The 27,996-nt window shown below is 35.4% G+C and overlaps 1 protein-coding gene across 3 annotated transcripts; it reads left to right on the top strand.

The window, feature by feature from the left end:
• Positions 1-46: 46 nt before the first annotated feature.
• LOC106130369 (sodium- and chloride-dependent glycine transporter 1) lies at positions 47-27,996 on the top strand. 3 transcript variants are annotated; one of them, XM_013329199.2, is made up of 12 exons: positions 47-224; positions 5,418-5,586; positions 5,753-6,031; positions 6,818-7,034; positions 12,634-12,748; positions 14,434-14,613; positions 16,750-16,939; positions 20,830-21,029; positions 21,874-22,005; positions 22,511-22,645; positions 27,054-27,206; positions 27,520-27,996. In XM_013329199.2, exons 1-12 carry the CDS (start codon positions 216-218, stop codon positions 27,658-27,660), a joined length of 1,920 nt encoding a protein of 639 aa, XP_013184653.2. In that variant the 5' UTR covers positions 47-215; the 3' UTR covers positions 27,661-27,996. The 3 variants fall into 3 exon arrangements, with proteins under 3 accessions (XP_013184653.2, XP_060801742.1, XP_013184652.2); XM_013329198.2 differs by having other exon boundaries at positions 48-236; XM_060945759.1 differs by lacking the exon at positions 5,418-5,586 and having other exon boundaries at positions 47-236.

The raw sequence follows: 27,996 nt of genomic DNA, 5'->3' as shown, positions 1-27,996 counted from the left end.
TGCCAATAAAAAATGTTATCTGGCGATACTGTTCTGATAAAATCTCCGATTAAATTTCAGTCTCTGAGTATTACTAGTACGAAATACTCCTCCATGTTTGCGGTTGGTAACATTAAGTCGTGTGGTGTAGTGTATATGAACGAGTTTTCTGTATGAAATAATTTAAATCAAGGATCTGATTATAAGTAACCACGCTGGCTGGAGGAAATTACACTATGAATAAGGCGAGTGATAGCGTACGTATTTAATTTCATATCAATGTAATTTTATTTTTGTTTTTTATTAAATTGATTTTGGGAATGGAATTACTTTTTCCGTGTTATTCTAAATTTATTTTCTGTTTGAAATTTCTAAAATATTTTTTTATAAATTAACCGTTTTTAGTCTTAAAACTGTAATATGGGTTCAAATTTTTAAAAATTAAAACATTTTTAGCACAATTTTAATACAGTAAATGCCAATTGATCTTAATACAAACCTCAAATACTATACTCAAAATACAATTAAGTCACAATTAGCAACTTTATTTTTCGTAAACAACGTAAAAAATGTTGTTAATTTATTTCTATTTTATAAGTGTTTTCTTTAAAATTTTTACTGTAGCTCTAAGTTTAAATTAACGTAAAAGTAACGGTTTGCCACGGTTTCTAATAAATATCATATAAATTCTGCAGAAAGTGTAACTTTATAACTGTTAAAGTACTTTCAAATTCGGTACACCAAAAAATTCCAAAGATTTTACAAACGAACCTAACCAATGAACGTTACAAAAAAAATGCCTCTTTATTTTATTAATACAAAGAACGTACCTATTGATAATAATTCATTAGTTTAAGGTTTTCTTTCTTTCCAAGTGAGACAGTATGATGTCAGGAATTGGCAAAAATTTTTTAAACCTCTGCCGACCTTTCTTGGAATTTCTTGACTAGTTACAGTTGGTTTTGCCTTTAAGTAACCTCTTTATGTTATTGAAATACATATATACATGTAGTCACGTCTATATCCCTTGCGGGGTAGACAGAGCCAACAGTCTTGAAAAGACTGATAGGCCTCGTTTAGCTTATTGGCTTGATGATAGAATTGAGATTCAAATCGTGAAAGGTTGCTAGCCCATCGCCTAAAAGAAGAATCCCAAATTTATACACCCATCCCTTAGTCGCGTTTTACGACATCCAAGGGAAAAAGAAGGAGTGGTCCTATTCTTTTTTTTATTGGTTCCGGGAACCACACGGCACGTAATTAAACAGATGCTATATTGTGGTTAAATAATGATAAGGATCCCAGACGTCGTTTGAGGTAAAGAACGACTAAAGAAAAAAAAATTGGCTAGGTTAGGTTAGACCTGCAACCCCACACGCATCTTTAATCATTAACATGATACATACATACATATGGTCACGTCTATATCCCTTGTGGGGTAGACAGAGCCAACAGTCTTGAAAAGACTGATAGGCCACGCTCAGCTATTTGGCTTAATGATAGAATTGAGATTCACATTATTAACATGATAAATATAATTAGTGTCCAATGCGTCATCGTAAATATTTCCTCTAGTCGTATAATCTCAGTTTATCTCGCAAAATATATAGATAAAACATTGTTTATATACATACTTTAAACTCTACAGGAAAAAGAATTAAAATAATTATTTTATCAAGATACATCCGCCATATCTACACTAAATACTCGTAAAATAAAGTTTATGATTTTATTTGTACGTGTTAATCTCAGTAACAATTAATATACAATAAAACATATATAATAAAATACTATTTCAGAAAAAAAAATTTTTGCCATATTTTGAGGAAAGTTCACTAAAGGAGTACATTACTAATAAAAACAATGGCGGGCTTATCCCTAAGTGGGATCTCTTCCAGCCAACTTGAGCCAATAAGTGTTGCGAAATTAAGACTAAGTCGCGGATACAGTAAGATATCGTCTCTATACATACATATAGTCACGTCTATATCCCTGCGGGGTGGACAGACCCGACAGTCTTGAAAAGACTGATAAGCGGCATGCAGCTTTTAAGCATGATGATAGAATTGAGATTCAAATAGTGACAGGTTGCTAGCCCATCGTCTAAAATAAGAATGCCATGTTAAAAGCCTACCCCTTAGTCGCCTTACGACATCCATGGGAAAGAGAAGAAGCGGTCCTATTCTGTTTTCTATTGGTGCCGGGAACCACACGGCAAGATACCGTCTGTACTAAAATTATTTAAAGTGAGGATTAAATATAAACAGTACGAATAAGTGCGAGGCAATCACGAAGATTTCTTCTTCCTAATATATTTAAGAGCTAACGGGTATCAGTGGATGTAAGTGCCTTTCTTTCATTTATTTTCGCTGCTGACTATACGTTAAATGCAACATAGCAACCATTTCTGTGCCTTTTAATTATACAGCCTAACCTAACATATAAAAATTTAATAATCTCTATACTATAGATATTTAGCAGACAATAATAATGATCGATTGTAGGCCACAATCGTTTCAAATAATAAAAATCAGTTTCTATTTTCCATATCTATTTATGATTATTTATCGCTCGATCATGATTTGAAGATACAAAGCAAATAAATTGTTTACTTTCAATCGTTTTCACGTCAAAGTGGAGTAAATTTTTCCATTTCCTATTTATCTGCACGTATTTATGCAGTATATGTACTTTGGATTTGATTGTACATAAGTAATTTATAAATATCTTAATTTTATTGGCGAGTTAACGTCTAGGAAGCTAGGCAGTACATGTTTTTCCTCAAATAAAAATCCTAAGTCTAGCAATGAATTTATCGATTTTCACACGGGATTTGATCACGATTACATTTTTTGATGGTAAATAATTATTTTTTTAAAACCTACAATGCTACATCTATTTCTATGTTAGATCTGTTTCAAATTTAATTACAAAACAAATGTGCAAAATACCAAATATTCTCAAATTTAAATATAAACATCAGTTTGTATGTTACACAGTTTAGCTGCTATTCATTGCCTTACTACGGCCTCAGTGGCGCAGCGGTAATACTCGTACGCTTGTCTCTGACATCGGAGGTCGGTTCGAATCCCGAAAATCATGATGAGAAACGAACTTTCTCCGATTGGTCTGAGTCTTGTATGTTTATCTATCTAAGTATTTATTATAAAATAAAATATCGTTGAGTTTGTATCTCGTAACACAAATTTCGAACTTACTTCAAGGCTAACTCAATCTGTGTAATTTGTTGTATATTATTTACTACTACACTGTCAAAATCTTCAACAAACTTCGCATCTGTTCCCAATACAGGCGGTCGATCTTAAACAATACGGGTTTCAAGAGCAGGCCCTCCCAAACAGCCAAAACCCAAAGTCTAGAGCCGATAACTCCACCACTAGCCTGTAGTTCCGAAGCAATTTAAAACTTGGCCAGAGCATGACTTACACAGAAGTTGGCCGCAGGTGCGTTGCCCCGCATACGTTTGCAGAAATCAGGCAAGTTTTATCCAACTCACTCTACGGCAGTGCTTAAGACTGTATGTGCGGAGTAGGGAGTGTAATGGAGTAGCAATTAATCTTATTTACCCTTTGATCGTCATGGACAGTGTCCAGCGACGCGATGATATGAAAATGCGTAACAGTTTTGAAAACTATCAAATCGATTTCCCATTCCTTAAATTATGTGGAAAAAAATTAATAAAGAGCAAAAAGGTTATTATGGATACGTGGATCACTTTCACTTAATGCGTTGAATAATATTTGCTAGAATACGTTATTTACTTGGAAATGTTCTATAATGTGTTTATCAAGGTATAGGGTCAGGTCAGGAGTACTCAAAACATCCGAGCTTGCATGAAGTGAAGCATGCAGAGATCGTGGCAAGTGGAAAGATGTACTTAGTCTCTGCCTACCCCTCTGGAAAAAAAAGGCGTGATTTTATGAATGTGTGTATCAAATTATCATGTACTAAAAAATTAAACCTATTAAAATCTTAACCCAGTCAGTTGCAAAAATAACAAAAAAAAGTATTCCTTTCGTTTAATCACAACACAATGCGACTCCATTCCTTCCATATTTCTAGTAATAAACATAAAGTATGCGCAACTTAGCTACTAGTTCGAGTTAGCGAGACGAACTTCTCCATAATATTATTTGAATAGCGGGAAAGCGAATCGAACGAAAACTTGGCGACTCCATTGTGTTCTCATCACAATCCTGTAGGAATTAACATACAAATGAGAACGATTATTCCCTTGTTTGAAGGGATCCCGTTTAGAACTGTTCAGCAGATTTTCGTGTCCGCTGAAAGTTTGCTAATTACTTTATTGGCGAATTACTGCGGGTTGGAATATGTTAGCTAATGGGCGGGAATATGCGGGTAGGATTCGTAGTATAACTAGGTACAAAGTTGTTTTATTCGGATGATTTCATTATGGACTAACTTTTACTCGGGTATATTTCTTGTGAATTATAATAGCTATAACCACTGTTTAATAATTTATAGGTTTACTATACTTGGGTTCTACAAATTTTATACTGCCTTTAAAAAAATCTGATTTTTTATAAAATTCATAATGAAAATTTAAGCAATTTCTGTTGACATTTGATGGAAAATATTGCTGATAACTGGGTGTACTTTTTTAATTTTTTTTAATAAACAAAAAAACATTGAAATGTAAATTGAGAAAGAAATAAAATGTGAGAATTTCCACTCCCGGAAGTATGCTTTAAGCAAGTAATTAATGACATCAATGAACGATAAAATCTATTGGAAATTTATCTCGATATATAAATCTGATTAACCGCGTAAATTCCAAAATCAATTCATTTGATATTATTTTTATTGTTATTTAGAATTTTTATCAATTTCCAGTTTGATTTTTCATAGTCATTGTCGATTTCACCAAAACAATTACGATGTGAATTGTTGCCTCCCCGACTATATCCCCGATTCTCTAATAACAATTTTATAAAGGGGTAAAGTTTGTTACTTAGATTTATAACAATACTAGCTTTGATCAACGGCTCCGCCCGCACTTATTTATATATAAGAATACGTCTGCCCGCGAATTTGGCGTCACATACCAAAGAATACAGGTTTTTGGAAATACCACGGGAACTGTTGTTTTTACCGGTATGAAAGGTCTTCCGTTCCGTTTCCGATTGGCCTGGGTGTTGGATGTTTATCTATATATACATTTATTATAAAATATAGTATCGATTAGTTTGTATCCCGTAACCCAAGTCTCGAACGTACTTGGAAGTTAACTCAATCTAAATACACAGATTGAGTATATATTTATATTTATTATAGGATTTCTAAGAATTATGCAGAGATCGTGGTAAGTGGAATGATCTCTGCCGTCTCTCCCTACCCCTCCGGGAAAAGGCTTGATTTGTTGTATGTTTGTATAGGATTTCTATCTTTCTTCACAGCCAGAAACAAACGGCAAGTTACCGTCGAGAAATTCTTCAGAAAGTGATTCCACCCCTGAAAGAGCGTCATGGGGTAGACCTTTAGAGTTTATCCTAGCCTGCCTAGGCTATGCAGTTGGTATAGGAAATATATGGAGATTCCCATATCTGGCATACAGAAATGGCGGAGGTATGTTGTGATCAATAATTTGACATTGAACATGGAAAAATTATCAAGGAAATGCCTTATCTGTCTGTCTGTTACGCTTTCATGGCTAAACCGCTGGATCGATCTGTATAAAAAATCGAACGGATTTTATTTAAACTGCAAATTACATATTGTTTTTTTATTTCAGGTGCATTTCTCATCCCTTTCTTCATTATGCTGCTATTTATTGGGATGCCATTATTCTACTTGGAGTTATACGTCGGCCAATACACCGGGTTGGGACCGCTAAAAGCATTCAGTGCCATATCTCCTTTCTTCAGTGGTCTCGGCTACTGTACTCTCGTCGTGATCACCATCATATGTATATACTACATGATCATTGTTGCGTGGACTCTATTTTATACGTGCGTTTCGATAGCCGGAAGGTTAGACTGGGGATCGTGTGATAATGAATATAACACTGATTGTAAGTATCTATTTTTCATTTACTACCTCTGAATCTCAATTGACCGTGTGGTTCCCGGCATAATATAAAAAGAATAGGACCACTCCATCTCTTTCCCATGGATGTCGTAAAAGGCGACTAAGAGATAGGTTTACTAACTTGGGATTCTTTTTAGGCGATGGGCTAGCAACCTGTCACTATTTGTATCTCAATTCTATCATTAAACCAAATAGCTGAACGTGGCCATTCAGTCTTTTCAAGATTGCTGGTTCTGCCTACACCGCAAGGGATATGATATAGACGTGACCATATGTATGTATGTACCTCTGTATCTCAATTGCATGACTAAACAATCCTAAACGCGACCTTCGAGACATATATCTATTAACGCTGAATAATTATAGGTAATTTATATTTTATGTTTTATATGATAGAGTTCACAAATCACTGAGATTCCGGGCTCCTTACCAGGAATGTTAAAAACGCATTTAGGGCTAGACAATATTGGTTCTGTCTACCCTATAAGGGATAGAGACGAGATGTGTGTAAGTGTGTAACAAGAAATTTCTTTTGAAATAAGTAGTCCCCTTGTACAAAGTTTCTTATTAGCTTAAATTCTAGTTGCATTTTACCTCGACGTACATTAATATATAAATAATTAAATGAAAACAGATAAAAAAAGATATATTTCGTAATAGACCATTGATAAATCCAGTTCCAATACGTCTTACTTGAAAATTCGTTCCTCTAACATCGCACCTTTTTTGAAAAACCAACTTTAGAACATCTTTTTTTTTTCAAATTCAGTCTGCTACAGCGGCACCTATGACAAAGACTGCAGAAGCAGGAACTACACAGGCGTAGAAACTCAGACTTTCTTTATGAGACAGTGTGTTAGCATCGGAGAGATCTGCACTATCACCGGGTTTCAGCCTGGGAATGAAACACATTGTCTGGACGGCGGGCAACCTATACTCTGGTATACTAACGTAACTAGGGTATTGGCATCTGAAGAGTATTATAAGTGAGTTGGAATTTAAATTCTTAATTTTTAGTACTGTTGATATTTTATGTATGTAAATTGTATATTATGTATCTTGTATGTATTTATGCATTGTTTTTTGTAATGTATGTATTTTTCAGTATGCATGTGCACCTTATCGCACCACCAACTTAAAGTTTTTTTGGTCAGCTGGTTGATTGGAGAGAATGCCAAATGGCATTAAGTCCCCCTTGAGTACATATTTTTTAAATAAATAAATACTGTTGTTTGCAACATCAATACTACAAAAATGAGTTCAAAGGATACTCATAGTCATGTTATGATTTAATAAAATAATTATTATTATTGTTATATACTTTAAACACACTAGCAGCTCATTAAGCTGATACGTGTGAATTTTGATGCTTGGAGATTTTTTAAAGTTGGATAATGGATTACAAAGACGTAGAGATCGAGCACAGACATCGACCAATAAGAAAACTTGTGAAGAACTTAGAGTATTATTATTGGTTAGTCTTACACACCTTCGCTTCTTGTTGAAAAGAGGAATATTAGTATCTATAGCAGTTAACCTAATTCAATTTTGTAATTACGAGGTATTCTTTTTGTTTTAATTTTAAGAGTTAAATTTATTAAGGTACAGCCAGTTGAACGTAGCATTCTAGCCTTTCGAGATTGTGGACTTTGTCTACCCTGTAAAGGACACAACTGTATGTTAAAAACTGGTTTTCATTTCAATAAATATCCATTCTGTCACTTAATCATTTAATAATTTAGAAAGCAGTAAATTTTAATGCATCACGAAAGGATTTCCCGAAATTGCAACTTCAATAACAATTCGATTACATCGCGTGTCAGTTTTTGCATGCAAGTGAGAATATTGCACTAAATTGAAAAACTTTGACAATGTTAAGATCGGTCTATTTTCAAGCAATGATTTATGATTTAATTTCAACAAAAGCAAAGTTACTTCACTCTCGTGTGCCTTTAACCTTTACTTACGATAAAAATCTACGGCTCAATTTTTTTTATTTGTTCTAATAATTATTTCATTTAGATCAGAAATTTCTTTATTGTGTAATTCAATGGAATGTTGTGATGTGAAAGAAGATGTGGTTACAGGAATAGAAAAGGGTATGTTAAGATGGTTCGGTCATGTGGAGAGGATGAATGAAAGCAGGTTGACTAAGCAGATATACAAGGAGAGTGTGGAGGGAAAGGTCGAAGTGGGAAGACCTAGACGAACGTATCTTGATCAAATTAAGGACGTCCTGGTAAAGGGTCCGGTCAAAAGTACCCGAAACAGCCGAGCTTGCATGAAGAGAGTTATGAATGTGGATGAAGCGAAGGAAGTATGCAGAGATTGTGGCAAATGGAAAAAGGTAGTCTCTGCCTACCCCTCCGGGAAAGAGGCGTGATATTATGTATGTATGTAATTCACACAAAACTTTCACCCTTATTCCTTAAGCCGGACAGTTATGTCGAATCACTAAAACCACACGGTGTCAACACTACCGCATTAGTACCGAGGAATTCGAGAAACTGTTCTCCGAAGGTCTTTTGACCTACGAATAGTTCGACGAAAAATTCGTGGTCGGAAGATTGGGCTACAGAACTTCTTATCATTGGACGGTTCGTCGACAGAAAATAAAAGAAGACTATTCGACGAATGGTTTGAAGAAGAAAAAACCGAAAGATTTTTTCGTCGAAACGTTCGTATGCTAAACAATCAATGAACTATTTTTTTTTAACTCATCAGCGTCTGATGCTTTCGTTCAATAGTCCCAGCGTAGTGAAGCTTAAATTTCGTTCTGGTAAAACATTTTTACGGGAATCGAATGTTTTTACGGGACAGATTATCCAGATTGAGTTTGCCTCGAAGTTAGTTCAAGACTTATGTTACGAGATACTAGCCCAACGATAGTACATTTTATTTAGCATTGTAGATTAGCCAATACCCAAGCTAATCAGAAAAAGATTGTTTCTGCCGTGTGGTTTCCGACCATTAGAAAAACGAATAAGACCACTCCATCTCTTTCTCATGGATGTCGTAAAAGGCGACTAAGGGATAGGCTTATAAACTTGGGATTCTTCATTTAGGCGACAGGCTAGCAACGTGTCACTATTTGAATCTCAATTCTATCATTAAGCGGAACAGCTGAACGTGGCCTATCAGCCTTTTTATGACTGTTGGCTCTGTCTTCCCCGCAAGGGATATAGGCGTGATTATATGTATGTATGTGTTGTTTCTCATCATGCCTGACCGGGATTCGAACCCGGCCAGGGCTATTTTCAATATGAATATGCTGATTTTCTCACGATTTTTACCTATCAAGTTTTAATGACTCCCACAGAATCTTTCAATTTGCAATGTTTAGCTGTTCATTTTAACTTCTAAGCACGTACGAGCGCCGGGAACACTTTTATGGACACAACGTGACGCTATCCGAGATGAAGGTTTAATCTATTGACCTAGAAGATTTATGTTTAAAATATTGATTGGGAAATACTTTTTATTGATACATACATACAGTATACATACATACAGTACATACATACATTTAGTTTTTTTTAATATATATATGCAAATGTGTTTTGTGGGCAAAAGAAATAGATATGATAAGTCTTCTAAATTTAATTGACGGAAGATTAGCGGTGATGGGTACCTGCGATTTGATTCAGGTAAAGATACATATAGTCTCGTCTATGACCCTTGTGGGGTAGACGGAGCCAACTATTGTGAGTCATTTTCTCAACACCTACAAATCTGGCACAAGTATAAAAAGGAATGTTGGAAATTGATTCTTAAGAGTAGATAACACAAGTGGAATAGATTTGATAACAGTTTTTATCAGTCACAGCGCCCCAACATTAGGTAGATTTCTTAATTCACGATAAAGGAATGCCGTATCGGATTTATTAATGAGTAATATTTCATTCTTGATTATGAGAAATTAATAAATAACTCTTATGATATTGTGTTAATATAAAGTAATTAATTAATGTCACGTACAGAAGATTACGAAAACGTTGTGTCCGTGGAGATTATTCTGATATACCCACTAAAATCTTCATAATTTCATCTTTGTTGTTAGCTGCATTAAAACGGAACTAATTTATTTATTTTATAATTGGATGCATGACATTGCTATGCACTGAGCCTTTTTTATTGTTTAACTAGCTGTGCCTGCGACTTCGTCCGCGTGGAATAGTTATTTTGGACATCATTGAAGCCCTCAGGGATGCTCCTTCCCCGATTTTTTTTACATTTTTCATTACTTCTTCGCTCCTAATAGTTGCAGCTAGACGTTATATAGCCTAAAGCATTGCTCGATAAATGAAAAGAAAAAAAACACAAAAATAATTTTTCAATTCGAACCAGTAGTTCTTGAGATTAGCGCATTCAAACAAACAAACAAACTCTTCAGTTTTATAATATTAAGTATAGATTAATCGAAGTGCCTATTTATACTAAAAAAAATATTCTAATAGAATTATAACCAGAAATATGTAGGTACCTACAACTTACAAAAGAAAAAGGAATGAAAATAAAGTTGAAACGCCTGTGCAATACTATCTTGCCGTCGTCGGGTCTTCCCACACTCCCTTAGGGGAGTCGGAGTAGATTGGTCAGGGCTTTTGGCCCTCTTCAATTGCATCATCGCTGCCTACGACTGTAGGCAGGTCGATGGGGCGGCCGTGACGGTCTGGGTCTTCACGTCTTCATACACTGGGAGTTCCCATCGGCGGCGGCGTTGTCACTGGTCGACGACTTCTGCCGCAAGGCAGCGAGGGGAGGGTTTCACCCGACGGCCCGGAGGGCGGGCGTGGAGCGGCGAGATGCCGCGCAGGTGGCTGTGTGATGACGCGTCCGCCCTCTCGAATATCTAGGTTCTCCCACTTCAGGTCCCTGAGGATCGTCGAGTTCCTCACGTAGCGCGGGGCTCCGACGACTGCTCTGAGACTATGGTTCTCTTGGGCTCTGAGTCTTCTCCTGTTGGTCTCAGAGCAGAATGCGTACCACGCCGGGGCCGCGAACGTGAGGCGGGATCTGACGTACGTTTGGTAGATCCCGAGCTTCTTCCTCAGGGGGAGGCTGGAAGAGAGAACTGTGTGAAGTCTCCCCCTGGCTGCCTTGGTCATGAAGCTTGCGCTCGCCTCCTGCCCCTTTTATACCCTGCTTCCGCTAGCCGCGTCGAGCGCGGCAACCGTTACGCAAAAATAATCCTTATAGCATGATTCAGTATTTACGCGCGATGGCTTGTTAGGGTATTTTATTTCATGTATAAGTTTGGTGTTTCTATACCGATTTCGATGATTCTTTTTTTATTGAATAGGTACTTATATTAAGTTTTAAGAATTATGAATGAGTGTGAGTGTTATTGGTATTATAAACATCAGAGTAAAGAAATATAATCAGAAATCTCCGAACTGCTAAGCTATTAGGAATTACATGTGTTATTGTGAGTCAACCATAAAAGATAGACTTATGCTGTCTTGGGATATTTTTTTCATAATTTTATGTAGAATATTTCCGTTATACATGGTTTTGCTGAATCTTTAACCATTAAGGCTGCACACGCGACGGAAGCTTAAAAAATCAAGTAGCTTCTCCCGTTTTCCCAACATTTCCTTTCACTGCTCTTCTCCTAGTGATTGTAGCGTAATGAAAAGTATACTATAACCTGCTCAGGAGTATGAAGAATAACTGTACCAAGTTTCGTTAAAATCCGTCAAGTAGTTTTTGTTTCTATAAAGAACATACAGACAGACAGACAGACAGACAAAAATTTTACTGATTGCATTTTTGGCATCAGTATCGATCACTAATCACCCCCTAATAGTTATTTTGAAAATATATTCTATGTACAGAATTGACCTCTCTACAGATTTATTATAAGTATAGATAGATATAGATATAGAAGATTAAGAGAAAAAGCTTATAAACTTAGGATTCTTCTTGTAGACGGTAGGCTAGCAACATGTCACTTTTTGAATTTCAAGTCCATCATTAAGCCATACTTGACGTAGCCTTTCAGTTTTTTCAAGACATTGCTTCCAAATGGTGTCTCTAAGTGATTATATGTACTTACAGAGGAAAAGGCTTTAAATCTTCTGTGTTCCTGTATTTGTAATGACGTTAAGCCGTGTGGTTCCCGGCACAAATAGAAAATGGAGTAGAACTACTCCATCTCTTTCCCATGGGTGTCGTAAAAGGCGACTTAGTGATAGACTTTTGGGAAACTAGGGATTCCTCTCGTAAGCGATGGACTAGCAACCTGTCACTATTTTAATCTCTATCATTAAACCAAACAGCCGAACTCGGCCTATCAGTCTTGTTAAGATTGTTTGGCCCTGTATGTATATATACATACATAAAATCACGCGTTTTTCCCGCAGGGGTAGGCAAAGACTACATCTTTCTACTTGCCACGATCTCAGCATACTTCCTTCGCTTCATCCACATTCATAACTCTCTTCATGCAAACTGTATGTATGTATATATGTATGTTTATTAAATAAAAATGGACGTTCCACTTAACTTCACTGACAAGAACGAATCCATAAATATTAGAAAAAGTGTCTCTATTCAATGTAATCATTAAGATTCATATTTCAGTGAGAGAGTGCTGGGCAGAGGCGACGCCACTTGGGAGAGCTGGGGAAGCATACAATGGCACATAGTCGGCACACTCTTTGCTTCTTGGGTGATCGCGTTCTTTTGCGTTATCAAGGTAATATGATAACTAAATCTTTATTATTTTCAACACTGTTGGCTCTGTCTATCCCGCAAGGGATAAACACGTGACTATATGTATGTAGGTATGTTATTGTACCGCTTGGCTTTCAAATGTTGTAAGACCATTTTTCTCTTTTATAATAATGCTAAGGGTAGCTCCTTTGTCTTGGCAATAGTTCTGGTCACAACTTCACCTCTGTCGTAAAGAGTTTGTGGTACACAGTTTGACGACGATCCTGGCTTGGGTAAGCCAAGTTTTTACGCCAAGCAACTTTCATCTAACCAGCGTAAACTTCGTGGGGAAACCTTTAATATAATGGATCATGGTTACACATCCAGTTGCCTGAACGTTCAGGGTACCAAGGTAACTACAGTTTTATACAGAGGACTGTAATATAATACAGATATCTTAAACGCCATATAGAAAAAACTGGGAAAGCATGCAATAGCACATCGTCGGCACACTCTTTGCTTCTTGGGTTGATTACCCACTCGATGCAGAAATCTTATATCAAGCTGTGTGGTTCCCATCAGTTTTAATAGGACTATTCTCTTTTGAGTGAACGTTCTAAAACAGTCCATTCTTTCGTTCACTCGCCTTATACATCATTCGCCTTTTCAGTGTTCCTATTTTCCTAAAATAAACAGATACTATCTTATAAACTAAAATAGAATGAATGAGAACAAAATTACTCAAAGAATAAATCTAAAAATATTTATTATGAAGCTTTGAGTTCCCAAACGAAATCTCACTAAATACCTCTATATTTTTCACTCAAACAGAAATTGAAGTACTTATTAAAACAACGTTTACATTCATATAGAAATCATTCCGCCGATTGATTGATTTCTATGAAACATTCAATGAATATTTACACATTTTAACATTTTTTTTGCCGTGTGGTTCCCGGCACCAATACAAAAAAGAATAGGACCACTCCGTCTCTTTCCCATGGATGTCGTAAAATATATAGACGTGACCATATGTATGTATGTTTAACATTTTTCCTTTAAAATCTCCTATTTCATTTCGATGTTATAATAATGAAGTAGTAATGTTGAAAAATGTTATCAACGATGTTAAGTTTCTGTGAGACACGGTTATTCATTTCTCTTGGTTCCATGTTAGTTTAAAACAAATTACCTTAACAATACCAGATAATCCCCGGGGATAGATTCTCAAAAATACTGGTATTTCACCTTCTCGTCTGAAGGTCAAAAAAGGTGAAGGCCTATCGTTATAGGCCCAGATGATTGCTTTCACCTTCGTTAAAGTGTGTCTTTGAAATAGGATAAATCAGATTGTTTATCGAAGCCTGTCTCATCTTCGCACACTTTGCAAGGAACCCCAAAATATTGGATCATTATTGAACACCCAGTTTCCTGAATGTGCAGGATTTCTCATTATTTTTTACATCACCGTGAGAGTATCGGTAAGCGCTCAAACTAATGTAGGAAACTCAATTAAGATTCATTGGTGCATAGCCGCGGTAGTATTTGAACTTGTGATAACCTATAAAGCATGCTTTTTTATCCAGACACCTTCACTTTCTGACCAGCAATACTCATCTATTTGGTATTGCTACCTGCCTCTTTCTCTTGGCATAAGACCCGGTTACATCCCAAGCTCGGGTTCTTCTTTTTGTATTTAAACCTGACTAACTGACTGTTAATTTTCAGGGTGTCCAATCGGCCGGAAAAGTGGTATATTTTACTGCTTTATTCCCGTACGTGATGTTGACTGCGCTATTAATTCGGGGAGTGACGTTAGATGGCGCTTCGGATGGCATACTGTTTTACCTACAACCGGACTGGGGGACGCTGCTTGAAGCGAAAGTGTGGGGGGATGCAGCTTCTCAGGTAATATTGTCATTTGATTTTATACTATATTTTGCTTCAACAATAAGGTTTATGATAGAATATGGTATTGCTACATTTTTAACAACAATCCATTTAATTTTGTGACAGAAATAAAATTCATCGAATAATGATTGCTTGCTAAAAATTATTACCGTACATACACATTCTATACGGCTATACCACCCTTATTAAGTGCAGTTTATTTATTTCTAAACCAAGAATTAAAACCGAAAAAGAAGTATTAATATTTTGTCTGAAAATTCGTCTCCTGGCTTTGAGTTGTTAATATTGCTGTCAAAAAATATAGACCAGCAGATGCTTAACTGTAGTCTTACGAGCCTTGTGACTTTAACCCAAGCGACTATCTACTTTAATATCTAAAGTCCAAGCCAGTACCCCACCAACTTTATAAAACCCTGATAAGGCTTTCATTAAACTTCTTATTATATCACTAAGTATCAAACCGGGATTCTGACAAAATATAACTTTTAAGTCTCCAGATCCCGCCATTTTAATAAAGTCCAGACAGACAGAAAAATCCCTTAAGCGCAAAAGTATTTAACTAATTGAAAATAAAAGTTTCCGGTTGAGGAACGACGCTCATAATTTATTTAACTTCAAGATTCCCTCTGATAATGTGATAGAAGCGAAAAAAAGGGAAAACCACTTAAATGAAGTCACAAAAGTAATTTAGGGTCTCATTAAATTTTTACAACCGACATCAATCTTAACAGTGTGGTGGCCAGTAATGGTATTTCGATAAATAGATTAAGCACAGACAAATAATCAAATAGACGGCATACCGCGGCCTCCCCGCCAGAGATGTGAGGATTCAACCGGGACTAAAGCCAGGAGGAAGAAGAATAAATTAAATAGATGACACATTACTGTGGAACGCGATACATGTCATGTGTATTAAAATACATGTAAGCTGAAATCAAATTTATAAAATGATCTGTACGTAGAAGTTACCATTATCTAGACCCACGAAAGAAATAAAGACTACTCATGAAAGTACTCGTAAAATCATATCTAAAAGTGTATATGTATCATTTCACGATTACTTTTACTTTAAGATAATTATTGCACTTATAATGGAAAGTTTACTGGTATAAATCTTGACATGGGTATTTTTATTTTATTTTAATTTAATTCTCAATTCTATCATAAAGCATGTGATCGTGGCCTTTCAGTTATTCAAGACTGTTGGCTCAAGACTGTTAAATATAGACGTGACTATTATATGTTTATATATTATGCAGCATACAGCATCAGCGATATTACTCGTGTACAACATACAACACGAAACATTGACAATTATTTTGTCATCTACCTAGATATCTGGTCAATGCGATTAACCATGTAATTATCCCTAAGTTTGGATTGGCTCGATAAATAAAATTATTCCCTTCCAATAGACTTGGTTGTTTTCATTAGGAAGTTTGAAGATTAGAGAGATTTAGTCGATGAAAAGTCTGATTTAAGTTCGTTCAACGGGTATCGATTTCGGGGAATCTTCTTAATCTTGAGAACTTATAACAAATGTTCAGTATGATTCAGTATTAATTATTATTGGTGTTCTTCTGTCATCTTTTGAATTACGAGTGTTAAATGTATTACACCTGTAGATCAGCCCGCGTATTACGAAGAACTTCGGGAAATCTTTAATTGCACTACTAGACATCAAAAGGAAAGGTCAGGTACAAATTTCAAGTCACTAGACCAAGCGATTTGGAATGGGCGTTGATAAATAAATCAATCAGTCAATATAGATACTATAAATAGTCACATCTATATCTCTTGTCGGGTAGACAGAGTTAACGATCTTGGCACGTTCAGCTGTATGGCTAAATGACGGAATTGAGATTAAAATATTGACAGGTTGCTAGCCCATCGCCTACAAGAGGAATTTCAAGTTTATTAGCCTTTCCCTTAGTAGCTACTTACGACATTCATGGAAACGATATGGAGTGGTCCTATTCTAAAGTACTTGGAACCACACGGCACAATATAAATAGGTATGTATCAAATTTCAATAACTTTTTTCATTTGTTTGACAGTACCCAACTCATAATCTTTAAGATAAGAGTCAATCTCTTTTCATTTGTTTATAAGCTTTATTTACTTTTCGCCAAGATCTTCTACTCTTTCGGCGTCGGCTGCGGTTCCCTGGTGACCCTCGCTTCGTACAACAACTTCTACAACAACTGCCATTTTGACGCGGTCTTCGTCAGTTTCGCCAACTTCTTGACCTCAATCTACGCTGGGTTTGCCGTGTTCTCAGTGCTTGGCTTCCAGGCTCAGCAAATGGGGGTCAGTGTTGATGGTAAGCATCATTTTAATCTCTTTATTTTATTTGTTGTAGTCTTCCATTTTCTTGTAAAAATTTCTCTCCATAGACTTAGTAGTTTCATTACGAATTTTGTGAGTTAATTCTTTCTGAATTTGAATTAATTTTCTCGTTTTTTTATTTTTAAACATTGCATGTACTTTTCTTTCCTTAATTTATATCTATCGAATACTACATACTATATTTAATCCATAGCAACTATGTTTGAAAACACAATTTCCGCTATTCTTTATAATGTTATTGAGCACAAATATAACTTCACAACGTGGAACTATAACACTTACCTTACTAAATATCTCATAAGCAGAAATCAACCCTAACTCTTTCATTCAGGACACATATTTCAATAGCCTCATTTAGTTAGCGACTCATACCTGGCTAATTAATCCAAAATCATGCACACACTTGAATTTACCAACAGCCAGCTCTCTCAATAATGAATGCGTCGTTCCAACATCGGATTAACAAACAAAATATCAACCACAGAATTGCTAATATTATTACACAACCACATTATTGCCACAGATAACTTTAGGATGGTAAGTATTGTCTGGTTGTGTCTAAATAACACAGGTACTCAAAAATGTCGTGTGGTTCCCGGCACCAATATAAAAAAGAATAGAACCACTCCAACTCTTTCCCTTGGACTTCGCCACGATTTTTCGGACAAATTGTCAATTTAAACTACTTATGTAACAAAAAAAAAACAGTTTTTATACTTGACAACACAACAAGAAAAAAAATAATACTAATTTTATTATTTATTTATTTATGTACATCAATTTAAAAAAATACAACTAGATCTTTGACTTATGAGAGTTTTTATACAAAGGCACTACTTATTTCCAAAGAAATTTCTTCCAGTGTCCCAAGAAAGGAAAATGTAAAGAAAGGCGTAAGCTTATATACATAATAAGATACAAACTTAAATAGACTGTCTGATTACTCATGTACAAAGTGAGGTATGATCGCTTCATAAAATAATATTATAACAGAAACAATGAATGTTTTGAATGATCCTCCAACAAAAGGCTCACTGGCTATTGTACGTTGCGATAAGAAATCGTAATTTCCGTACATGGCTAAATCAATTTAATTTAAAATGCGTTTGAAAATGTGATTTGACGAATTATTTTTAGAACATAACATAACATATAATCAGGTCTTTATCCCTTTCGGAGTAGACAGAGCCAACAGTCTTTAAAAGACTGATCGGCCATGTTCAGCTTTTTGGCTTAATGATAGAATTGAGATTCAAGTAGTGACAGGTTGCTAATCCATCGCCTAAAAGAGGTATGTATATATGCTTCATTTAATTATTTTTATCTCTCATAAATTTACATAATAACATTCATATTTTCACTTCTAACCCTTACGGGGTAGACCGAGCCAGCAATCTTGAAAAGACCGGAAGACTATGTTCAATTGTATGGCTCAATGCTGGAATTGAAATTCAAATAGTGGCAGGTTATTCAGGCCCATCTTCTGAAAAGGAATGCCAAATTTACAAGTCTTCCAGAAGAGAAGCAGTTGTCAGAAGCTTGGAAGCTGTCTATATCAAATAAAGCTATACTTTTCCAGATAGATATTTCGAAATGAACAGTCCTATGTCAATACAATTTTGAATTAAAATCACAATGTTTGATTTATGAGATAATTGGATCGATCATTAAATATTTGATTAAAGTAGATTGGTTCTAATTTCTAATACATATTGATTGGTAATGCTGATAGATATTTTTCTTGTTATTTCAATAATATTCGAAATTAAAAATGTATTTTGTTCTGCTGTTGGCTATGATTTTAAAAAAATATAAAATAAAGAAAATATTTATTTACATGACGTTTGGTTTCCCGTCAAAATTTATTGCTTTTTAGTTAGATATTAAGTCGAACTTAATTAAAATTAATGATTTTAACTGATTTCTAACAGCTCTCAAGTCCAAAATCTTATAGAAAATGAAACATAAATATAAGTACAAAAAATACCACTGAATGTGTCATCGTTAACTACGCATTTTCCCCAACCAAATTAAGTGGTCTTTTTTTGTTTTTGTCACTGATACACAATGTTAATTATTTTTCGTCTGTCGATAACACTTGATACAGCTGATAGTATTTCAATAAGCTCGCTTATCAAATATTAAACATCATGTTGACAGCACTTGTGAAATATTGCACTACATAATTTGAATGGAGTTTTATGAGTGTTCAATAGAAAATCAATGTAAAGATTTGTTTACAAGTTTAACAGATAACTACGAAGATATGAAGAATTCTATGGGATAATGACTATTAAATTATTAGATTTTGTTTAAAAATAGCAAATATTTTTGCGCTAATACAATACTGTTGTAGAATTTGGAATATTGTAAGTCTACAGAAGTGGCAATTACTGGTGAAATGTGACTAATAAGTAATGTTTTGTCAAATTATAAAGTTTCCATATTCCATCTCATTTCTGACACATCTTCTTATCTTAGACAATTACTCCGATTTCTGTGTGCTTTTGAATCCAAACTGATTTCAGTTTCATTTTTAATCAACATCGCGAACATAAATTACGAATTCGATATTATTGTCATTTTGATTCCCGCCATTTTGGAATAGGCCATATTCCTTGATAGGGTTGATATCTTATAACAAACGAAAGATATTGTTAACCTAAGGTTTTACTCGTACTTGTTTTAAAATTGACATCTCTACGCGTTGCAAAAATAAAGGTTTTATTAGACGAACATCAAAGCGACTTTTTTTTAAGCGGACCCTAATATTTAAGAAAAGATAATAAATATCACTGTTAATATTTTTACGTGCATATCGGTCAGTACAACGTATAAAAAAAAATCAATTAATCTAATACGTGCGAGCTACCTCGGATAGAATGTAGGCGTGGCGCAGACGCCGTAAAGATCACGCCATACATAATAGTTTATGATAAAACTAGCAATAAACCAACCGATAAGGTTTTATGCGTGGGACAAGTAACGAGTTTATTATAACTTATCATAATACATTTATGGTACCACTCCTGACCTACCCTATAATCGAACTTCGGACTCGGAAAATATTTTAAGAGACATAATATTTTATGCTAAATGTCAACAAATTAAGTACTTAGTGGCAAACATTTTCCCGATAAAATTATCACCGATTTTTCAAGAGATTTGGATGTAGGTGACTGAAAACCAGCGGGCTACTGCTCCGTCTGCCATGTCTTATGTTATTTACACTTTTTTTAAATTTAATTGATGTTGATGTCAATAAAAAAAGCAGGGCATTTTCTTACCGCTTCTTCCGCACTGACGCTTTGGAAGCGGCGGTGAACTTAACTTTTAAGTAATTTATTTGACGTCAACCAATGTTGTGAAATCAAAAGATACATAGATAAAACTCTTTATTGCACCATAAGAGCTGAACATACAAAACAGCACAAAACAAACAGAGATGGTACAACGCCTTTGTACCATCTCGGTCTGTCACTGGACTAATCGCTAATGTAATCTCTTCCAGTCAAACCAAAAGATATGACAATTATTAAGTGATGTTTGAATTGTTCCATCATAATGAATCATCAATTCAATTTGTGCCGTGTGGTTCCCTCCTCCTCCTAAAAAGAATAGGACCACTCCATCTCTTTCCCATGGATGTCGTAAAAGGCGACTAAGGGATAGGCTTACAAACTTGGGATTCTTTTTTGGGCGATGGGCTAGCTACCTGTCACTATTTGAATCTCAATTCTATCATTAAGCCAAATAGCTGAACGTGGCCATTCAGTCTTTTCAAGACTGTTAGCTCTGTCTACCCCGCAAGGGATATAGACGTGACCATATGTATGTATGTATTCAATTTGAATTCCTCTACAGACGTCGCCGAACAAGGTCCAGGGCTAGCCTTCGTCGCGTACCCAGAAGCCTTGCTCCAGATGCCCATACCTCAGTTCTGGTGCATCATGTTCTTCCTCATGCTGTTCATCCTGGGTCTCGGGAGCCAGTTCGCTGGAATCGAAGCTATTAACACGGCCATAGTTGACCAGTGGCCTCATCTGAGAAAGAATTATTGGAGGGTGAGTTCGTTAGTTCACTTCGATGAAGATATTTTGTGTGCATAGATAATATTGAATTTTGTTCACAACTTCGTTTGTGTGAAATTAATATTTTTGTACTATTAAAGCTACTAAATGAGAAACCTTTTAATCTATGCAATGTTACATTATCAATCATTTGATTCGGATCAATTTTATAATATTTCTCAAGGAATGTCATATTTTATTATGATTCAGTGTGCCGTGTGGTTCCCGGCAATTTATAATAGGACCACTCCATCTTTTCCATCCATTTTTTTCCATGGATGTCGTAAAAGGCGACTAAGGGAATAAACGCACATCAATCTAGTGCAAACATCTATGCTGGTCTAGAACTGAAGAATATGTACTGCTTCACGTCATTTTGTGCAGCATATTAAAGTCAATCAATGGAAGTACTTCTAAACTTAAGATTCTTCTTTAAGCCGATAAGCTATCAACCTGTCACTATTTGAATCTCAATTCCATCATTTAGCAATACAACTGAACGTGGCTTTCAATCTGTCGATTCTTGCCGGCTGAGACTTGATCATATATACATATGGTCACGTCTATAACCCTTGCGGGGTAGACAGCCAACAGTCTTGAAAAGACTGATAGGCCACGTTCAGCTTATTGGCTTGATGATAGAATTGAGATTCAAATAGTGACAGGTTGCCACCCCATCGCCTAAAGAAGAATTCCAAGTTTGTAAGCCTATCCCTCAGTCGCCTTTTACGACACCCATGGGAAAGAGATGGAGTGGTCCTATTCTTTTTTGTATTGATGCTGGGAACCACACGGCACATCATAATATATGTACGTGTAATATTATTTTTTTCTCCAGGTGACCGCATTCACATGTACAGCGTGCTTCGTCCTGGGGATCCCTATGTGTTTCAGCGGCGGCGTGTACTTGTTTACTCTGCTCGATTGGAACACCGCCTCCTGGGCTATACTGTTAATTGGCATGGCCGAGGTACGGTGACGTGCCGTTTTATTTATTTATTTTTTTCGGCCAGCATTCTTTTTTTTTTTTAAACTTTGATGACTCTTTTTTAATGTTAAATTCTTCTGATTCTGTCCTTTTTTTGCTTGGATTTTTTAAAGGTATAAAATATAAATTCTACTTTATTTTTTTTACTTTTTTTTCGTTGTAAATAAATACAAGAATTTACGTAATTTTATTTTATATCTTTACTACGAATGCCTTATACTTAATACTTTGTCTTGATTCCAGTTATATATAAGAATTTCGCTATCTATCTGACATTACTGTTTCGAAACTATGAAAACACTATGAAAAACTTAGCAGATTTAAATTTTTTTTATTGTGTTATTTGTATCCAACAAATCCTAGACATAATCGTTTCTTGTTCTATTTGGGCCTAAAATGGAACACAATTAAAATTAATTAAGTTTTGATAAAGGTATAAAGGGTTGCAAATAAATTAACGATGTGTATGATGTCGTTTCATTTTTAGTGCAGTGCAGTCTCCTGGAGCTACGGCATCAACCGGGCGATGAAGGATCTCGGCACTATGGGCATGAAGCTGAATAAAGTTGTTAGTTTCTACTGGAAGGCTGTCTGGACCGTCATATGTCCTATAGGAAGTATTGTAAGTATTTACTTTGTACTAGCTTCCGCCCACGACTCCGTCCGCGCGGATGTCGGTCTTCGCGTGGATGGAGAAATACCATTTTGAGTAACTCTGACAATGACATCTTATAGATATCTATTGGACCCAAATACGGCTATAGCATGTTTCGATGTTTTAGTAAGAGAAGATCGCTTAAACTGAAAAATTAAGATTTATTTTTTTCTAAGTATTTTTCCAGGATAAAAAGTATCCCATTTTATGCCCAGGATAATAAGGTATAATTATTCTAAGTTTCATCGAAATCGAACCGTTAGTTTTCGAGTGATGCCTGGACATACAGACAGACATAAAATTTATTAATCACATATTTGGTTTTGGTATCGATCCAGTAACACCTCCTGCTATTTATTTTTTCAATATTTTCAATGTACAGAATTGACCCTTCTACAGATTTATTATATGTATAGATAAACTCCTTACAAAATGTCAATGGGAATTCCAGGTTACTGATTGTGTGGATATCTTCAGATTTTGAACTACAACAACACATACTTCCCGTCTTTGTAAGGCAAGAGTATGCCTTTTATACATACATATAATTACGAATATGTCTCTTGCGGGGTAGACAGAGACGACAGTATTCAAAAGACTGATAACTTGATAAGCCATGTTCAGCTGTTTAGACTTTTTTCTTAATCTCCAAAATCCTATTATACCATTTAGATCGTAAAATTGTTAATTACGGTACAACTCAATGAAACCGATTTGCATAAAGTTTATACGCTACAAAATGGAATTGATTAATGTGGTTTACATACCAAGAATTGTATATTAGTGTACAATTGTACAAGTGGGTACATTTACATTGAATTAACTAATTTGCGGCCTTAGAGTTTCGAATTTGCACTGAGTTAAGGCTCATTTAAAGTGACAATACTGATAATTGGCGTTTATTGAGATAAACCTATTAAGTTGAACAATATAGAATAGAATTATATTAATAATTAAAATTCTTTTTTAAGGCGATGGGCTAGCAACCTGTCACTATTTGAAACTGAATTCTATCATTAAGCCAAATAGCTGAACGTGGCCATTTAGTCTTTTCAAGACTGTTGGCTCTGTCTACCTTGCAAGGGATATCGTGACCATATAAAAAAATAATCCCAAGTTTGTAAGCCTATCCCTTAGTCGCGGAAAGAGATGGAGTGGTCCTATTCCTTTTTTTGTATTGGTGCCGGGAACCACACGGCAAGACGACGACGTTTATCTTGGCGTAAATCCAGGTTAAATCCTAAGCTCGGGCTAAGGCGCGCCTTTTGTTCGTGTTACTCGATTGTGTAAGTTAAATTTTAACACGAATGTAAGTTTTTTTTTTTTTTTTTTAGTGCCGTGTGGTTCCCGGCACCAATACAAAAAAGAATAGGACCACTCCATCTCTTTCCCATGGATGTCGTAAAAGGCGACTAAGGGATAGGCTTACAAACTTGAGATTCTTTTTTTAGGCGATAGGCTAGCAACTTGTCACTATTCGAATCTCAATTCTATCTTAAAGCCAAATAGCTGAACGTGGCCTATCAGTCCGCTCAGGACTGTTGGCTCTGTCTACCTCGCAAGGGATATAGACGTGATTATATGTATGTATTTATGTAAGTTTTTATAGATAAATGTGCCTATTCCCTTAGTTACCTTTAACGACATATATGAGAATGGTGATGGTTTTGGTAACATGGTCAATGTAGATACCAGGCAGAGAGCTGAATAAATGTACTTACTGATTATTTTTGTGTCATAAATCATACTTAACAGTACTACCTAGTAATTACTTTTAATAGGTATGTATATTTTTTATCAGATTTCTAAGCGTTAAAGACAACACCTGGGCGATAAATCAGAAAAATATAAAAACTATGACGCACGCATAATATTGGGAAAATTAATATCTCTAAAAAATTCCAGATAAAGATCAAAAATAATATTAATTGATATTGATCTGATAATTCTTTAATGAATCAAATATATAACTCATACATCATATTCCACTGAAGTATAAGATGTATAAGACTTAATTATGAAGACGCCGTAGTGAGGACTTCCCAGGTTCTATAATGGTGGAAGGTGCAACTGGGAATACGCAAAAATTTGAGAGAGATAGATAGACTTCATACAAGCGTTTGCAATATTTCGTACAAATTGAAATTTTAAACAAGCAGTTCGCGTTTCACAATTATGTGTTTTAGTAATTCCTTCAAACCTCTATATTCCCCTTAACATGAAACCAGTTCAAACCAGTTCAAACCAGTGCTAACCAGTTGCATAATTGCTGATTTTCTCCGAGGCACCGGACCGGCTGAACGGATTATGCTTTAGCAGAAACTAAGCCAAGCATAAATGATGGCCGGAATGCATTTAATGCCATTTGTCGGCAAATAACTGGATTTGACTCATTACTACTAAAGCCGTGCCGTGTGGTTCCCGACACCAATATAAAAAAGAATGGGACCACTCCATCTCATTTCCCATGGATGTCGTAAGAGGCGACTAGGGGATAGGCTTGAGATTCTTATTTTAGGTGATGGGCTAACAACCTGTCACGATTTGAATCTCAATTCTAAGTCAAATAGCTGATAGTAGTACGTAGCCTATCAGTCTCTTCAATACTGTTGGCCCTGCCTACCCCGCAAGGGGTATAGACGAGACCATATGAATGAATGGACTACAAAGGCCTGTTGAGTTAAATATCACTTTTAAAGTTTGACCAGAAACTTAGGCCTGTCAATAAGGATACTAGTTGATTCTAAAGTTTTGCGTTGCATTATACTGTTTTTAAATATTACAAGTTTAAACGCGCGCGTAACGTGCCTTTATTTTATCTCGTTCGTAAGCTTATAAGCTTATCACTCATATACTTACATTCAATAGAAACTCAAAAGAAAATTGGTTTCAACAAAATCAATTACGATATTAATTGGTAATTACGATACAGAAATATAATGGTACGGAATCTTTCGCATGCGAATCTTCTCGCCTCACTCACTAGGCCGGTTTTTCCCCTAGATGACTAACTGAGGAAATTTTTGCTATGATAAATCAATGTTGATAAACAATTATCTTTTTTTAAAACTTCGAAATAAGATACAAGTTACCACTTATTGGCGTCACATCATTTAAATCTAATTATATCTACTACCGCTTCCAAAACGCACGTGTAGAAGTATATAAAACTTTATACTGTTATCATTGAAACTATGTAGTCTGTAACAGGAGCGATGATTCGTATCGACCGCCACCAAAGGGAAGATCATCCGCCAGGCTAGGTGTTATGCCTGGGGAACCGCGGCTCCGACGATGTTGTGTCGGAGGTTGTATATATGCTCCAATCCGTGAAATCTTTGCTTGCGCGATTAGAGTTTTCACTGTTTTTACCGACAGCGTCCCATGATTGGTTGTTGTGAATTGTGGCGTAGAGATGTCGCCACTGTACTATAAGTCAATTCAAGATGTATTAATTACATGATAATGCTAGATTAATTATTTACTTAAAGGTTAATCTGACTACTAATGTTATCCATGTAAAATAAGATATTGATAACAAATAAAATAAATAAATAAATATATACGGGACAAATTACACTGATTGAGTTAGCCTCGAAGTAAGTTCTAAACTTGTGTTACGAGATACTAACTCAACGATACTATATTTTATAATAAATACTTATATAGATAAACATCCAAGACCCAAGACAATCAGAAAAAGTTCTTTTCTCATCATGCCCTGACCGGGATTCGAACCCGGGACCTCCGGTGTCACAGACAAGCGTAGTACCGCTGAGCCACAGAGGCCGTCAATATTGATAACACGTTCCAAAATTAATAAAGTTATGCTATAATTTAACTTTGAAATTGCATTACATTACGTAGGTATTATAACTTCTTTTTGGCGATTTCACATACATACATATAATCACGTCTTTATTCCTTGCGGGGTAGAGCCAACATTCTTGAAAATACTGATTTATAATTAATAGGGCCTCAGTTGTGGTATTTAATTTTTCTATGAATGAATATCTTCATAGATCTGAAAAAGTTTTAAATACAGTTTAACATGACTATGGAATCATCGTATAGGCCAAGATTTACTGGCAATCTGTGATCTACTCAACTTTCGCTACTGTCAAATTTAACATACCTAAACGCAAACACCGGAGTGTCATACACGTGGCAGTACCTACGGCGTTAACCGTTATGTTTGTATAGAGAATCTGATACTAGCGCCAGTCAGTGTTGCGCTGGAGCTGGCTATAGCCGTAGATGTTCGAGGTAGAGTACAATATTTGTACTATTATAACAGTACGGTTATAATTAAAATACAAAATACGAAGGAAAGACAAACTTTACTTCCAATTCACATTGTTCCCGTTGTTTCCAGGGTATCCTGATCTTCATCTTCACAGACTGGACGCCACCCTCGTACGAAGACTATGTGTTCCCGCTATTCGCAGATCTGCTTGGCTGGGCTGTAGGCCTGTCCACTCTCATTTTGTTCCCAGTTGGATTGTGTTGGGCATTGTATCAGGGATATGTAAGTATTTTTGAAATTCATAAAGTAAAATCTTCTGATCTGACATATTTTATATAATTTATAGAATGACTAAAGTAAAATAACTAAATGCACTTCAAAAAAATTTATACAAGTAGATTTATACAATCAGAATTCAAGATAACTAAAGTGGTACAAATTATACGTCGTTATTAAAATAACAGTTAATTTTCATTTATGAAAACCTTTTAAATTATTGTAAAAAAGAAATTAAAAAGTTTTTATTTTCATAGATAGGAAATCTTAATTTTACCAATTCTATCTATAAGAACTTATAACGTCATTATGTTTTCAGCGCGGAAAAAGTCTATTTACACCGACGCAAGCATGGCGACCTGCTGTGAAGACCCTCAATGCGCCAAGATCTGATTCCGTCATGACAATGGAATCAGCCCAGTCAGAAGGGCCATACGATAACGTCGGCTATATTATGTGATAGTCATTATATAGGTTTGATTTTACATCAAACTTCATATATACTGGTGAATAATTTCAGCATTAAATGAAATTTTAGTCCAAAAGCCGACGATTCAAAGATTTACCCTTCAAATCACAGACAAATAATGTTTTTAAATCTGTGGATTTACCTCATTTCACAAAGGCTGGTTAATTGTATTGTATACATTTGTCTTATAAAAAAGTGGACAAGACCAAGGCATTAGGCATCATTTATTATTATAGGTTATTTATTAATTAAAAAAAAAATCTACGGTCTCAACCACCACGACTTACACATTCAAATAACACAAAAATAGTCAACGTCAAAGTAAAA

This window comes from Amyelois transitella, chromosome 9, assembly GCF_032362555.1.
Source record: "Amyelois transitella isolate CPQ chromosome 9, ilAmyTran1.1, whole genome shotgun sequence".
In the NCBI taxonomy this organism is placed as follows: domain Eukaryota; kingdom Metazoa; phylum Arthropoda; class Insecta; order Lepidoptera; family Pyralidae; genus Amyelois; species Amyelois transitella.
Note: the sequence above shows the minus strand (reverse complement) of the source record. Positions and strands in the feature narration are given on the sequence as shown.

Coding starts and splice junctions, on each gene's coding strand:
- LOC106130369 (XM_013329198.2), top strand. CDS start 216: ATGAATAAGGCGAGTGATAGC. Junction 6,032..6,817: donor TAATGAATATAACACTGATT/GTAAGTATCTAT, acceptor TTTCAAATTCAG/TCTGCTACAGCGGCACCTAT. Junction 12,749..14,433: donor CGTTCTTTTGCGTTATCAAG/GTAATATGATAA, acceptor GTTAATTTTCAG/GGTGTCCAATCGGCCGGAAA.